The following is a 14344-nucleotide window of genomic DNA, read 5'->3' on the forward strand; positions in this document are numbered from 1 at the left end:
ACACTGGTTGCAGGTCTCTGTGTGCCAGGCACTGTGCTTGCCACACTAAGATTTCACACCAAGTCCTTGCGAAAGTGACTTTATTACTTCATTTTAAAGATGAGAAATGAGCTGAGAAAGAGGTATAACTTGCCCAAAGCTGAACAGGAAGCAACAGGGAAAAACTGAGCTGAGACAGAAAAATTAGGGCTCTTCCCTGGTGCTCAGCATCCCGGGTTGCTCCTCGGGGTTGCTGTGGAGATGCTGCGAGGAGGGAGGAGTTGCACTCCTGGCTATAGCTGTGGTCTCCCCGCAGAGCTGGGGTGCAGCCCCGGTCGTGGGCCCAAGTCCCAGGCCTCCCATCTGCTTGTCTGCTGCTGTTAATGACTACATATTATTTCTTGGATGAGTGGTGCCGTACAGTTTATTTAACCATTCTTTGATTAGTGCTAACGTTATTTTTTCAACTAGTTATACTTACTTCCCCTTTTGTGAACCATCTGTGTGTAGTTAACTTCGGTCCAATGGGGACAAAGCGAACTCAGTGTCATTTATACAGTTAAAACCTCACTCATTCTACCTGTCGGATAGTGTTGTCTTCTCTTTTAAATCAGTGCCCAGGAGATGAAGCTGCTACTTTTCGTCATCACGTTTTCTGAGAAAGCATGAAAGACTTAAAGGGTTAGCAAAAAGAAAGAGAGAAAAAGGAAGAGCAATAAAGGACAGAAACTCTTTGGGGGTCGCGGAGAGGGCAGCTGCTCTAGGCCTGGGTGTTAAGAAGGAGACCAGGGGCTTCAGGAAGATTTCTGGGGAATCCAGAAAACAGGACCCAGCTGACTTTAGTAGGTTGCACAGAGCGTTCTGTTGCCTGGGAGGCAGGGAGACCCAGATCTGGGTAGAAAGCACCTTGCTCACTGAGTCATCAGAAGAGCCGGGATTTTTAAAAAAAGACATGTTAGTTTTCAAATGTTGGGCTGTTTGTACCGAAGCTCTGAGGTGCAGCTGGAGTAGTTACCCATAACTCCTGGCAAGCCAGTGTCATGGTGGTGGGAGCTTTCTCAAATGACGGAAGGAGGGGAACGGGCCCAGAAGGAACCAAAGTCTGTTCCTGCAGCTCCCCTGGGCACCGCCCCTGCCACAGGTAGCCCCCAGCCCTGATCTGATCGGCCCTGTCCTCCTCCCACAAGAAACCACGGATTCTGGGCTTTCTCTGGCCCCCTTCTGCGGGAGCGCCCAGGCCATCTCTGCCCCGTGTCACCACAGCCCTCTTATTTTGTTTGCCTAACCCCCTCTGTTCTGGGAACTTTATCTCCACCTCTTAGCACCTCTTGCTTTGCACTGGCCCAGAAGTGACTGCCTGTTCTTGTCCTCCTGGTACCTGAGTCCCCCCAGAATGTGCCCTGGAAGGGTGTTTCAGCTTCAGGGCACCCGGGGTGTCCTGCCCTGGGCTCCCCAGCAGGAGGTGAGCTTCACTGGCCTCAGGGGAGAGCCAGACGGCGGAGCTGGCATGTGACCCTGTCCGCGCGCCCAGCTTTTGAGAATCCTGGCTGTTGCCCACGGCTGGTGGGTACATTGGAGCCCCTCAGCTGAAGTTTGGCGTTGAGCCAGGGCCTTTGGAGCTCACGGAACACCTGTCTCCTCCCTCGGCGGCACTGTCCATGGAGAGGGTATGTAGGATGCCCTCACCTTGATTTCTCCTCTGATCTCCGCCTGCAGGAGGTCCTGCACATAGGAAGTGCCCACAACCGGAGCGCCATGCCCTTCACCGCCTCGCCTGCCTCCGGCTCTGCCCCCAGGGTCATCACAAACCAGTACAACAACCCCTCCGGCCTCTACTCCTCGGAAAACATCTCCAACTTCAACAGCGCTTTGGAGGCAAAGACGGCAGCCGGTGGACCAGAGACGAATGGCAGAGGGTAAGTGGGCTCCTGAATTCTCCTCCAGGCCAGGCCGGGGCTGGGCAGGCAGGTGGGGGCAGGTTGAGCCGCGGGCCCGGGGAGAAAAAGGTTTACTTCAGCACAGTTTGTTCTGCCTGCACTCTCCTCATCTCTGTAAAGGAGGTAGTGCTACCTGCCTCGTATAGGCTGTTGTAAAAATAAGAAGTAACCCGTGAAATGCCAGGTATTGTGTCTGGCGCAGAGTCATCCCTTATTCGCTGAGATCTATGTTATTGTCTTGGTATCTCTGGCCACACTCCCTCCTTGGCAACTCCGCTGCTTCCTGAGAAATTCTTCAGTATTTAGAGTGGGGCTTTCTGCTGTGCTCACCATCCAATCCGAGCAAGGGAGAAGTACGCCATGATGCAAGTTTTGGGTTGCCCTTTCCCTGAGTGGCCAGTAGAAATAATAGAAAGACGAGAAGTCTGTGAGGATGTAAACGTGTGAGGATACAAAGGTTTGCCCAGGGCCAGGGTGGGCTGCAGGTGTGCAGCGTGGAGCGGCCTCAGGAAGCATCTTGCTCAGGACGGGGGAGGTGTGTCCCTTCCTGTCACTGACCATTGAGCCACAGCTGCCTCTCTGTCTTTGTTCAGCAGAGGGGGCCCAGGATCTGCTCCATCCCAAACGCTTTGAGGATGAATCCAAACACTGGGAACACCACAGATCGTGGCAAAGAGTGGGTTTGGGGATGGAGAGTAAGAGATGGGACCAGTTTTCTGTGGGTGAAAGGGCGATGGACTACGTCACCAGTTGCCATGCCAAATACCCAAAGGTGGCAGAGGCGATAAGGACACGAGGGCAGAGCTATGAGTGCCGACGGGAGCAGAGCGGCCCGAGACGGCTGGCCCGTGCACGCCCCATCCAGAGGGGAACCACTCCTTGGCTCCAGCCAGTCCCCGCATGCTGGCCTCGGAGCCTCATTTCTGCTGATTAGTTGCAATGAAACGGAAGTCTAAATGCCTCTTTTTTATCTGAAATTTCCTGATCTTTAATGTTGGTGACAATCAAAGTTGTTGGAAAATATGTGTGGTCCAAACTTGTGTGATCTCTGAGGATGGAGTGGAATCCGCAGTTCTTGTGTTAGCTCTGAACCCGTTTCGTGTTCAGTGTCTCCCCAATTCACCTTTAATAAGAATCTGCCCAGCTCTGAGGGTGATTACATTGCAAGTCCATTGCTTCAAATGCCGGGTAGGAGACGTAAAGGCACAAGAGGTTCCAAGCGACTTCAGTGTTTGGAAAGGGCCGTGTGGGGCCTCTGGAGGGCTCCTTGGCCGTGTGGTTCCCCTTTCTCTGAAGAAGAGCCAGATGCTATTGGGCAACCGCTGCACGCAGGTCTCCCGTGCCCGGCACCGAAAGGCACTGCGAGTTCCTTTCCAGTTTCTTAGCGTCCAGCAGGGGGGACTTGGCTGTGTGACTTTGGCTTTACCAGCCGTCCCTGCAGTCATTGCAGTAACCAAGGCAAAATGGCTACTGATGAGCTTTTGCCAGATTCTGATTCCTGCGCGGCCTGCTGGCTTGAGATGATGATGTCCTTCGGGGTGACGGGAGCTTTTGGGGTACCCGAGACAGAGAGCATGCTGGGCCGCCCAGGCTTTCCACGGGCACACACTGAAGGGCGGCTTTCTCTCCCGCAGCTCAGGGGGAGCTGAGTGGTGGAAACACCCTGGCCATGATTGCTCTTCTTTGCTGCCGTGGTGCTGGGGGAGGCTGAGAACGTAACCTTCTGTCACTGTCCCCGACTGGAATGTTCCCTGCTCTGGAGTCAATAACCCAGGAAATGACACATCCTAATTGAAAGAGCTGGTATGCATGGGGAGGAATATGTGCCTGGGAGGTATTTTTAGTATGGCTCTGGCCATTACTCCTTCATTAATGTCTCCTTTCTTCCTCTCTCATGCTCCCCGCCTGCTCCCTCCCTCAGTCTGAAACAATTAGGTCTGAGACTGTTCGGACCCTGTGCAAGCCTTCCCTCCAGCCCCGGTCCCCTCCGGTCGAAGACTTGTTGGCTGCAGTGGCCTCTGAGCCTTTATCCAAAGTCTCCTTTCAGATTTCCTCGCCAGAGGGGCCCAGGTCCCACTCCATCCCAGACTCTGAGGATGAATCCAGAAACTGGGAACACCAGGAGCTCACGGCCCAGAAACCGCCCGGACAGGTTGTGCTGCCTGCCTGTGGGGTCTCTGCTTACCGGCCTGTTGCTAGAGCGGCCCCTGTGCACCCCCAGCAAAGGAAGGCGCCCCTTGCTTTTCTCCCCAAGGCTAGCCGCCCGCCTACTTCATACTTGGCATCTGAGGTCATCCCTGACCTCTTGGGGCTGACTCTGAGTTTCTTTGTCCCGTTCACTTCAAAGCGGCCGTGTGTGTGTGTGTGTGTGTGTGTGTGTCTTGTAGGACGTCCCAGGGCAATGTCCCCATCAGACAAGAACACAGACGGCATTGTCATTTCCCAATTTAACTGGGAAGGCAGGCGCGGGGGACTCGCCAGTCCTCCCAGCACACGTGCAGCTGCGTGGGAGGGCCGCTGGATCTGTTCAGTTTAACAGTCATTTAGTGAGCGCCTCCTGTGTACCTGCGGGCGCAGGAAATACTGCTCCGTCCTGCATTCAACTTCCACCTGCCGTCTGACCTCTTTGAACTGAGTTTAGGGGCTCTCAGGTCATTTTGTGATGATTCGGGGCCTAGATTTCATTATCTATGTCAGGCTGGGGAACGTCCGGCCAGAGAAATCATTTGGTCTGGCCCTGCCAAGGCATGAGGGGTGAGTATGTTAAATGTTTGACCAAATATAGCAGGCCAGTTTTTAAGTCGGTAATTTTGTAAGTCTCAAGAATGATGTTATAAATATCCAAATGGCCCTTGGCAGAGAAAAGGTTCCCCACCCTTGATCTATGTGATGGTGCTGGATACTTTCCTAAAGGTACAGGCTGTGTAGATAGCGGGGCCTGGGCTCCAGTTCTAGCTCTGCCTCTTACTAGCAGTGTGATCACCAGCAAGCCAGAAAGCTTCCCTGAGACTTCGTCCTCTTCCCATGGAGTGCGGGTCATACTGACTATCCCCCAGCTACTGAGAGAACAAAATGCGATGCGTGAGGAGCGCTCACGTTGGTGCCTGGCCCCTGGCAGATGCTCAGTTACTACTGATTTCACTGCCCGTGAGGGACTCCTCGCCCTTCACTCTGGAGCACAGGGGCTTCCCCCAGAAGAGCAGAAGCATGTAGATGGGCGTCATGGAGAAGTCGCGTTTTGCAGGGACTTAATGATAAGCTTCTTTCTTTCCCAGCACCGCAGCTTAAGATCAGCCGACCAGTGCGGCTAGTCACCGTCCTGTGTATCGGCGGCCCCTTCCTGAAGTAGTCGGTTGGGTTCCCATAACCAACACGACGGTCTCAAGGTACTAGTTCCAAATTGTGTTTTCAGGCAACCCTGCCATATACTCACCAGGCGGATTTCTAAGCAGGTGCAGAGGAAATAATGAGATGCATTGTTCTATCCAGCTGGTAGGAGGGATTCTGTTAGGCCTGACTCACTCGGAGCTGGACGGGAAGAAAAGCTCCGTCAGGAGGTGGCTGTTGGCCCCTCCAGCTAAACTGCCCGCAGCCACAGAGACTGGCTCGAGTCTGGGTGTTCCTCCCCCTTCTCCCGGGCCGTAATTACTCCTCTGGTTTCTTATTACAGGCCCAGCATCTAGGCCTTTGAAGACTAAAACTTAGGGCAGTGATGGCAAACCTATGACACGCGTGTCAGAGGTGACACACGAACTCACTTTTTTGGTTGATTTTTCTTTGTTAAATGGCATTTAAATATATAAAATAAATATCAAAAATATAAATCTTTGTTTTACTATGGTCGCAAATATCAAAAAATTTCTGTATGACACGGCACCGAAGTTAAGTTAGGGTTTTTTCAAAATGCTGACAGATTATTTTGGCATAATGCACTTGCAGTTACAGGAGATAATAGCAAGGACCCTTGCACCCTTTACCCAGTTTCCCTCCATGGTAACGTCTTGAAAACTATAGCACAACAAAACTAGAATACGGACATGAATACGGTCAAGGTGACCAGGGTATCCCAGACAGGAGGATTTATCCGAGTCAATGTACCTTCTTTACCTGAACCTGCATGAAGATCAGGCACTAACATTTCCAATTAGCACTTTGGGGATAGTTAGTATTATCTGCACATCATTTGGGGAAAGGATTCTTAAAATGAATTAAACTTTTTATTATTTTGGCGTAATGCACTTGCAGTTACAGGAGATAACAGCAAGGACCCTTGCACCTTTTACCCAGTTTCCCTCCATGGTAACGTCTTGAAAACTATAGCACAACAAAACTAGAATACGGACATGAATAAGATCAAGACAGAACATGTCCATCACCTCAAGGATTCCTCAGGCTGCTCATTCATAGCCACACCTGCTTCCCTCCTATCCCTGCACCCTCCCAACCACCCCCCACTTGGCAACTCCCTAATCTGCTCTCCATTTCTATCGTTTTGTTAGCTCAAGAATGTTATACTGATGGAATCATATAGTATGTAACTTTCAGGGATTGGCTTTTTATTACTCAGCATAATTCACTGGAGACTTATTTCTTGAGATTGAAGGCTGACGCTTTATCTACTGAGCCCAACCAGCTAGGGCTCTTGAGATTTTTGAAATGTATCATTGGTTCCTTTTTTTCTGTTCTAAGGATTTGTCTTTTTTTATTGTTTGGTTAAAAACGCATAGCGTAACATACATCGTCTAAACCATTTAAAAAACATGTTTTTATTAAGAGAGGAAGGGAGAGGGAGGTAAACATTGATCAGCTGCTTCCTGCATGCCCCCTACTCGGGATTGAGCCTGAAACTCCAGGCACGTGCCCTGACTGGGAATCGAACTGGGGGACCTCTTGGTTCATGGGTCAGTGTTCAACCACTGAGCAAACATGGGCTGGGCAGTATGGATATTTTATTGGACATTTTAACAACATTAGCTTTTCTTGTCCATGAACATGGATGTCCTTCCATTTACCTGTATTTTCGCAGTGCTGATCCAGCTCCCAGAGCCAGGCTGTTCCCTGTCCTCCTTGACATTCTGAGCTTCGCCCCAGCTGCTCCTGTGGCTGGAGCAGGCCTGTGTGTCATGCGAGGCTGTAGGCTCGGCCTCTGAAATCTTCCTCTGGAAGCCAGCTCAGGGAAGTTTCTTCTTACATTCTAAATACCACTGGCATCCTAAAATGCCTGGCGATGTCAGCCACCTCCACAGGCTGGGAGTGGCCTGTCCGTGATGTCCCTGGGGAGACACGGCCAGGGCCTAAAAGAGTAGGAGAAAATACTAAACATTTAGGTAACTAAATGCACCACATATGAGTCAGCACCAAATACGACTCAGGAAGAAACAAGGGCTAGGAAACACAACTGTAATGTGTCGTTAATCCAAAGAAGTTGAAATGATTAAACTTGTGTGTTGCTACTACAGTTGGAAGGATTGGGTTTAGAAGAATGAGGTGACTCTTGGCATCCCACCCCTCCTGGTGACTCAGTCATGCATATGATATTTTTTGAAACCTTATCACTGTGGAATTCTTTCCTTCGATGCTGTTACTATATATAAAAGTGACAGTACCTTTTCCCCCCTGCATTTCTAATGTGTGTTTTTGTCCTAGAATTATTTTTTAAGATATTGTGAATTCATTTAGGAATATCTCCTAGTCTGATGTTTAAGACTTAGACTTTGTGTCTTAGGATACTATTTCTGAATTAGCTGTATATCAATTCTTCAAATAAGGTAATGGACATTGGAAGTGCTTTATAAATTGTCAAGCGGTAGGAATATATTACTATTATTTGAGAAAAACTGTGAATTGTTTTCCCTTTTTCAATCCTGGGAATGTTTTTGCAGGACTGTTTGCTGGGAGAATATGTGATGACCTTGTGGTTTGGGTTCTGTCGTTTTTAGCGTTCCCTCGGCGGCTTCCAGACATAACAGCATACACCCAAGAAGGGGGAAATTCTCCCCAAGCACATTCCATGGTCTGATCTTGATTTTAAAATAGTCCTACATGTAAGAGAAAAAAAGAGTCACCAAAAATAATATAATGCATTTATTATAGGGCAAGCTCAGAACTCCAGACCCAAAGAAAGAGTGAGGCATAGAGCTCGAACCTCAGTGCTGATAGGTGGGCCCGAGGAAGACATGGCTCCTGGTTAAAGCTATTCTTCAAGGTGGCCCTTGGCCAGCCCGGGAGGCTCCCACAGTTCCCTGCGGTGGGAGGGACAGGCAAAGGCAGGGACCATGGCAGCCAGCGGGAGTGACCAGCTGATGAGTCTTCCTTCTTGAATCCTGACATTGCGTGGCATCAGCAAAGCATGTGTCATTGCTTGAGGGCTTTGTCCTCTATCGTGAGAGCCTGATTGTAGTCGAAGGGGTAACCTGGGGTTCCACTGGAGCAGGTGATGCCATTTCCAGCCGGACATGAGCATCCAGTGCCCTAGGAGGCTGACGCAGAAGGGAGGGAGGGGGCGGTAACTTGGGGAGAATGGCCCAGGAAACATATACCTCCGTTTTCTTTTTAAAATGGAATGTGAAATAACTACTCCACGGGTAGGAAATGAGTGAGTAGAACATAATCACTGTAATTCATTTGCATGTGTAACCATGGCCTCAGCCCTAAGGACAAGGTGGTTAGATTCGCTGAGAAACGGTTGGCAGCCATGGCCTGCGTCTGCCTGCGCCCTTACCTGGGAGACAGCCTGGTGGGCTGGATGGCGTGTGGTTCGTTACTCACAAACTACAGCTGCTCACATACTTGCCGCGTGGATAGATTGCACCACCCTCTGGTATTTGCTCCTGGCTCCCTGGGCACACTGTCCCTCTACCCTCGGAGTTGGCAGCTTCTGAAAAAGCATCTGTGGCTGAGGGGCAGGAGGTGACCTGTTTAGAGGGGAAAGCAGAGCCACGTCTTTCGGGGCCTTTCTACGTTGTAGTGAACATTTACTCCACAGGAGATGCGTTTGATTAAATTTGTATTTTGTTACTAAAACCACATGTGTGGTCCTAAGTCGGATGAGAACACTTGAGCCACATCTCAACAGTCTGATTCCTGTGTTTAAAATACCACTGTGGCCCAGAGCTGTTGTGGTTGAGTGTCGACCTATGAACCAGGAGGTCACGGTTCGATTCCCCGTCAGGGCACAGGTCTGGGTTGCGGCCTTGCTCCCCAATAACAGGCATGTAGGAGGTAGCCAATCGATGATTCTCTCTCATCATTGCTGTTTCTATCTCCCTCTCCCTACCTCTCTGAATCCAATTTTTAAAAAATTATTTAAAATACCACTGTGGCCTCTGGTTGAACACAAGACGAGGGACAAGTTGCAAGGCGGGTCCATTGTGCTGCTGTGCGGTGGTGTGGGGTGGGCATGCGGTGGGGGTGGGGGTGCTGGGAGGCCTGGGATCAGGACAGATGTCATGTTAAGGGGACTGAGTCTCCCCCCTCTTCTAACTCAGAGGCTCCTCCCTGGAACATGGGCCCTGGGGGAAGGAGCCCCCAGCCCCGCCTGTCTCATCCTGTCTGGGGAACCCAGGAAGACCGGGAAGGTGCAGGAGGCAAGGCTGGCTTGCTCAGTCCCTGGGTCTGCGCTGAGGGCTCTGCCCCCTCCTTGCAGCAGAACAGAACTTGACAGTGGACAAAGCCCTGGGGTTTTTCATCCTCAGGGCCAACCCTGTGGGCGGGGCAGGGCAGATGCTGCCATCCTGTGTTGTGGGCGAGGAGACCAGAGCCCCTTGCACGAGGAGTATGAGGGTTCAGAGAGGCAGCAGCAGGCTGCTGTCCTTAGGAACCCGGGCACTGCGATTTCTGCCGGGGGAGGGAACACGTGGCCTGTGCTCAGGGACCCGCTGGGGTTTCAGTGGTCAGGTCGCGGTTGGCTTTTTCCCGTTGTTAAATTTTCTCTTGGCATAATGTTGTTTATGTAATTTAGAAAGAAGCAAAACATTCCCATTCCATGGGATTAGGCCAACATGTAATTGAGTGACTAAAACTCTTTTGAAAAATAGCTCCTGACGGCATTGAAGCAGCAGCCAGCTCTGGCTCCAGGCACCTCGCGGTATCGGCAGAAGGCCTTCTTCCATCAGCATGGGGCCCACCCACCCTTTGGTTCAGGGGTGTCCTCCCTTGGAAGGGGGTGCCCGGGGAGCTTTTTTAACTTCTGACATTCTTAATGAATTTCCAAACATTCTTTACAGCTTAGAGCATTCTCAGTCTCCAAGCGGACTCGTCATCGACAAAGAATCCGAAGTTTACAAGATGCTTCAGGAGAAACAGGAGTTAAATGAGCCCCCGAAACAGTCCACGTCATTCCTGGTGTTGCAGGAGATCCTGGAATCGGAGGAGAAAGGTAATCAGCTCTGCAGGTGGCCAGCGGCTCTTGTTCAAGGCCCAGGGCGAGGGCCAGTCATCCAGTCATTGTGCAAACAAAGGTGACTGCAGGGTGCCCCCCACCCCACTGTGGAAAGAGCACAGTGTGCTTTACACGGCGTGAGTTTTAAGATCCTAAAAGCTGGGAGAGGAGAGGAGAAGTGAGGAGAGAGAGAGAGAGAGAGAGAGAGAGAGAGATGGGGGGCGGGGAGAATATGAACAAGCACCCACCACATCTAGCCCAGCTGTTTCCTCTCACAGGAGCATTAGGAGTCAGCATTAGGAGTCAGCGTTAGGAGGCTGTCTGCTGCATTGGGAACCCCTGATGAGGGCTCCTGTCATTTAAGGAGGCTCTGGTTGGTAAAGCAGCACTGCATGGTAGACAAGACTTGCACCCGGGACCCGCCCTTGACCCGCTGTGAGACCTCTAAGCCCTTGTTTCCACATAAAGGAAGCAGCACATGATCAGGTGCCAGGTGCAGTCATTGAGGCCCCCACGGGTATGCAGCAGGATTTGGTGATATCCAAAGACTTGCAATGGGTCTTCTCATTTTGAAGTGTACAGTTCAGAGGCATTAAGTACATTCATGCTGTGTGTGCTACAGTCACCCCCATTCATCACAGAACTCTTCATCTTGCAGAACTGAAACTCTGTGCCCATGAAACACTAACTCCCCCAGTGCCTGGAAACCACCATTCTGCTTTCTGTTTCCATGACTGTCTCAGGGGTTTCCTATGAATGGAATCAAACCATATTTGTCCTTCTGTGACTGGCTTATTTCACTCAGCATAACGTCCTCAAGGTTCATTCATGTTGTAGCTTGTGTTAGAAGGACCTTTCTTTTCTTTTCATTATTATTACTAGTAGCCCTGTGCACGAATGCTTGCGCCAGTAGGTCGCTGCTGCCCTCCTGTAGCTCTCCGTCCGCTGCCCCGCCCTCCTGTAGCTCCCCCTCCCCCCCTCATAGCTTGCTGCCCTGCCCCCTCCTATAGCTCTCCGCAGCCTGCTTGTGCCTCGCTGGCCCACCCTCCTGCTGATCCGTGATCTGGTCGTGATGCACTTGGTGTTATGCCTCAGGGCGTAACAGCTAATTAGCATATTCCTCTCTTAGTATATAGGATTCTTTTTAAAAAAAAAACATATTTTTGGTGATTTCAAAGAGGAAGGGAGAGGGAGAAAGAGATAGAAACAGCACGCCCCTACTGGGGATGGAGCCCACAACCCGGGCCTGTGCCCTGACGGGGAATTGAACTGTAACCTCCTGGTTCATAGGTTGCTGCTCAACCACTGAGCCAGGCCAGCTGGGCCAGAGGGTCCTTTCTTTTTAAGGCTGAACAGTATGATACGTACATACCATCTCTTGTTTACCCACTGATTTGTCTATTAAAGGCGGCTTTCAACGAGAGAAAGTTTGTAAGGAGACGTCTGGGTTGAGAAAAACACAGGGAAATCACAGAGGTTCTGAGATAAGAAACCTGGACTTGCTCATTAAGTATCAGGGTTCATAATGGCTGGTGCCCGGGGTTCCAGGAGAATCCGCAGATGGTCTGGAGTCAGATCATGGAGGTCACCAGGTGCTATGTTAAGGACCAGGAATTGGATTATATTAGACCATGGGGAGCCGTGCTAAGCAGTGAGATGGATAAAAAGAAAGCTGTGCTTTATTCAGCTCATTTTCATTTTTTTCTCCAGAAAGCTTTGATATTCAAGGTTCCCTGAAAGAATGAAAATTTGGAAATGTGGGTAGTTGCCCAGAGTGCTAAGGGAGCTGGTATTTTTACTGTAATTTGGTTGAGAGGGCGGTAAAATGAACTTGGCGTTTGCAGCGTTGGCTGAATAAGAGAGAGAAGAAAATCGCATCAGCAGGTGGCGCTGCAGAGCCGAACAAGCTGCGGCCGGGATGGGTTCATCCAACTGCTCCAGCTGGTGCCCAGTTTTGAATTGACGTCTTATTGCACAAAGGGAGGTGGGCTCTCCGCCTAGTAGGAGGCTCCGGTGTCCCTCCCTCCTTCTCTCCTCTAGCTTCTTGAGTCAGAGCATGTTGGACTGAGACCATCATGCATTCGTCATGACATTTCATCTTTCCTTCCCAGGTACTTACTGAGCCTCTGTTATTTGCTAAGCCCCACGCTAGGCTCTGTGGGATATTGAAAAAGATGTAAAACAGCGTTTAGTGTTCTATTCGTTTGCAATCTGGACAGAGGCGTGCATATAGCCAGTGAACATAACAATACAACTAGGCCACATCACAGTAGAGAAATAAGGGAAATGGAAACACAGCCAGCAATGGTGGTAGAATTGGGAGCTTACTGTTACTAATAGCTGCCGTGGCGTGGAGCTCCGAAGACGCAGTGAACTGGGCTGGGGCCCGGTCAGCACCCAGCCGCAGGTGGTTGAGGTGCACGGAGCTGACTTCAGGAGGCTGCTTGCTGTGCTCGGTAGCAGGCGATTTTCTTCCGGCTGCTTGTCGAGAGCTGCTGTGGTGTTTGTTCTGGTGAACTGGATTTTTTCACCCTCTAAATACAGTCTTTTCATGATCAGATAATGTTCTCATTGATTTATTCTCTCTAAGGCATTTTTAAGTACCCTTATCATTGTTTGCATGTATTTAATCAGAATGTAATGAGTGTTTTGTGGGCCGACCACGTGCCAGGTACTGTGGAGGGCTTTATGTGCGTTTTAAAATCTTTTAGTGACACTGTGAAGGAAAAACAAACAAGAAAAAGAAATCTGTTTTATAGAAAAGGAAACTGGGAACCAGAGGAATTAAGTAACTCACCCAGGATTGCAGTCAGGTCTGTTTGACTCCATTGCCCATGGCCTTGCTGGGATGCACATACAAATGGCTCTGAAAGAGCTGAGGGCTGCTTATGCAATCCTGCCCTTCCCGACCAACCCATGTGTGTTCCTCATTTTAGGGGATCCCAACAAGCCCTCGGGATTCAGAAGTGTTAAAGCTCCGGTCACCAAAGTGGCTGCATCTATTGGAAATGCCCAGAAGTTGCCCATGTGTGACAAATGCGGCACCGGCATCGTGTGAGTATCTGCCTTCCCCGGGCATTGGGGGCCCTACACGTTGAGTAAACCATGACAGTGAGCAAAGTGCTGAACGTTGCACATGCTGGGTGTGATGGGAAGAAAAGAAACCCCACCTAAAATACGGAGCAGAGCGGCCAGGTGGGTTCTGTGCCCCGGAGCCAGGTGCCGATTTCCTCGGCAGAGAACCCTTAGGGTACGAACATATAAAACCAGAAGAAGCCCTGGCTGGTTTGGCTCAGTGGATAGAGCGTTGGCCTGCAGACCGAAGGGTCCCAGGTTCAGTTCTGGTCAAGGGCACATGCCCAGGTTGCAGGCTTGATCCCCAGGAGGGAGCGTGCAGGCAGCAGCTGATCAATGATCGTCTTTCATCATTGATGTTTCTATCTCTCTCTCCCTTTCTCGTCTAATCTGAAATCAATAAAAATATATTTAAAAACAAAACAAAAACCGAAGAAGCGGGGCCATGCTATTGACATGGGAGAGACTTCTGGAAGGTTTCAGGAGTAAAGTCTCTGGACCCCAGGAAAGGGGGGCCTGATCTGCCTTTTGATGAGCCTTTTGGGGGAGCCCCTGGCCCTGGTGCCACCGTCCTGTGCTTGTCACTAACGGAGCCGCTTCCTCCCTGCCTCCCGCAGCGGTGTGTTCGTGAAGCTGCGGGACCACCACCGCCACCCTGAGTGCTACGTGTGCACCGACTGTGGCACCAACCTGAAGCAGAAGGGCCATTTCTTTGTGGAAGATCAAATCTACTGTGAAAAGCACGCCCGAGAGCGGGTCACCCCACCGGAAGGCTACGACGTGGTCACTGTGTTCCCCAAGTGAGCCGGCAGATCTGCACCGAACACTACTCTCTCACTAGCCCCGTTGCGCCTCGTCCCCGCCCCGCCCTCTCCTCTCTCGGAGGTCCCTGCTCCCTGTGGTTGGATCCCTGCTCATTAAACGTGGCGTCCCCGCCTGTGCCCACTGGCCCCCACTGCCCAGCGATGCTGCC

At 50.8% G+C, this 14344-nt stretch overlaps 1 protein-coding gene across 1 annotated transcript in view; it reads left to right on the forward strand.

The window, feature by feature from the left end:
• Window positions 1-14338, forward strand: part of PDLIM1 (PDZ and LIM domain 1) — a 20371-nt gene extending 6033 nt beyond the window's left edge. Inside the window, exons 3-6 of the mRNA XM_006756683.2 lie at window positions 1696-1895; window positions 10142-10293; window positions 13233-13350; window positions 13989-14338. Coding sequence (XP_006756746.2) covers window positions 1696-1895; window positions 10142-10293; window positions 13233-13350; window positions 13989-14175 — 657 coding nt within the window. The 3' untranslated portion in view covers window positions 14176-14338. The remainder of the gene's footprint in view (window positions 1-1695; window positions 1896-10141; window positions 10294-13232; window positions 13351-13988) is intronic.
• Window positions 14339-14344: the final 6 nt, after the last annotated feature.

Source organism: Myotis davidii, unplaced genomic scaffold (genome assembly GCF_000327345.1).
Source record: "Myotis davidii unplaced genomic scaffold, ASM32734v1 scaffold332, whole genome shotgun sequence".
NCBI classification, from domain to species: domain Eukaryota; kingdom Metazoa; phylum Chordata; class Mammalia; order Chiroptera; family Vespertilionidae; genus Myotis; species Myotis davidii.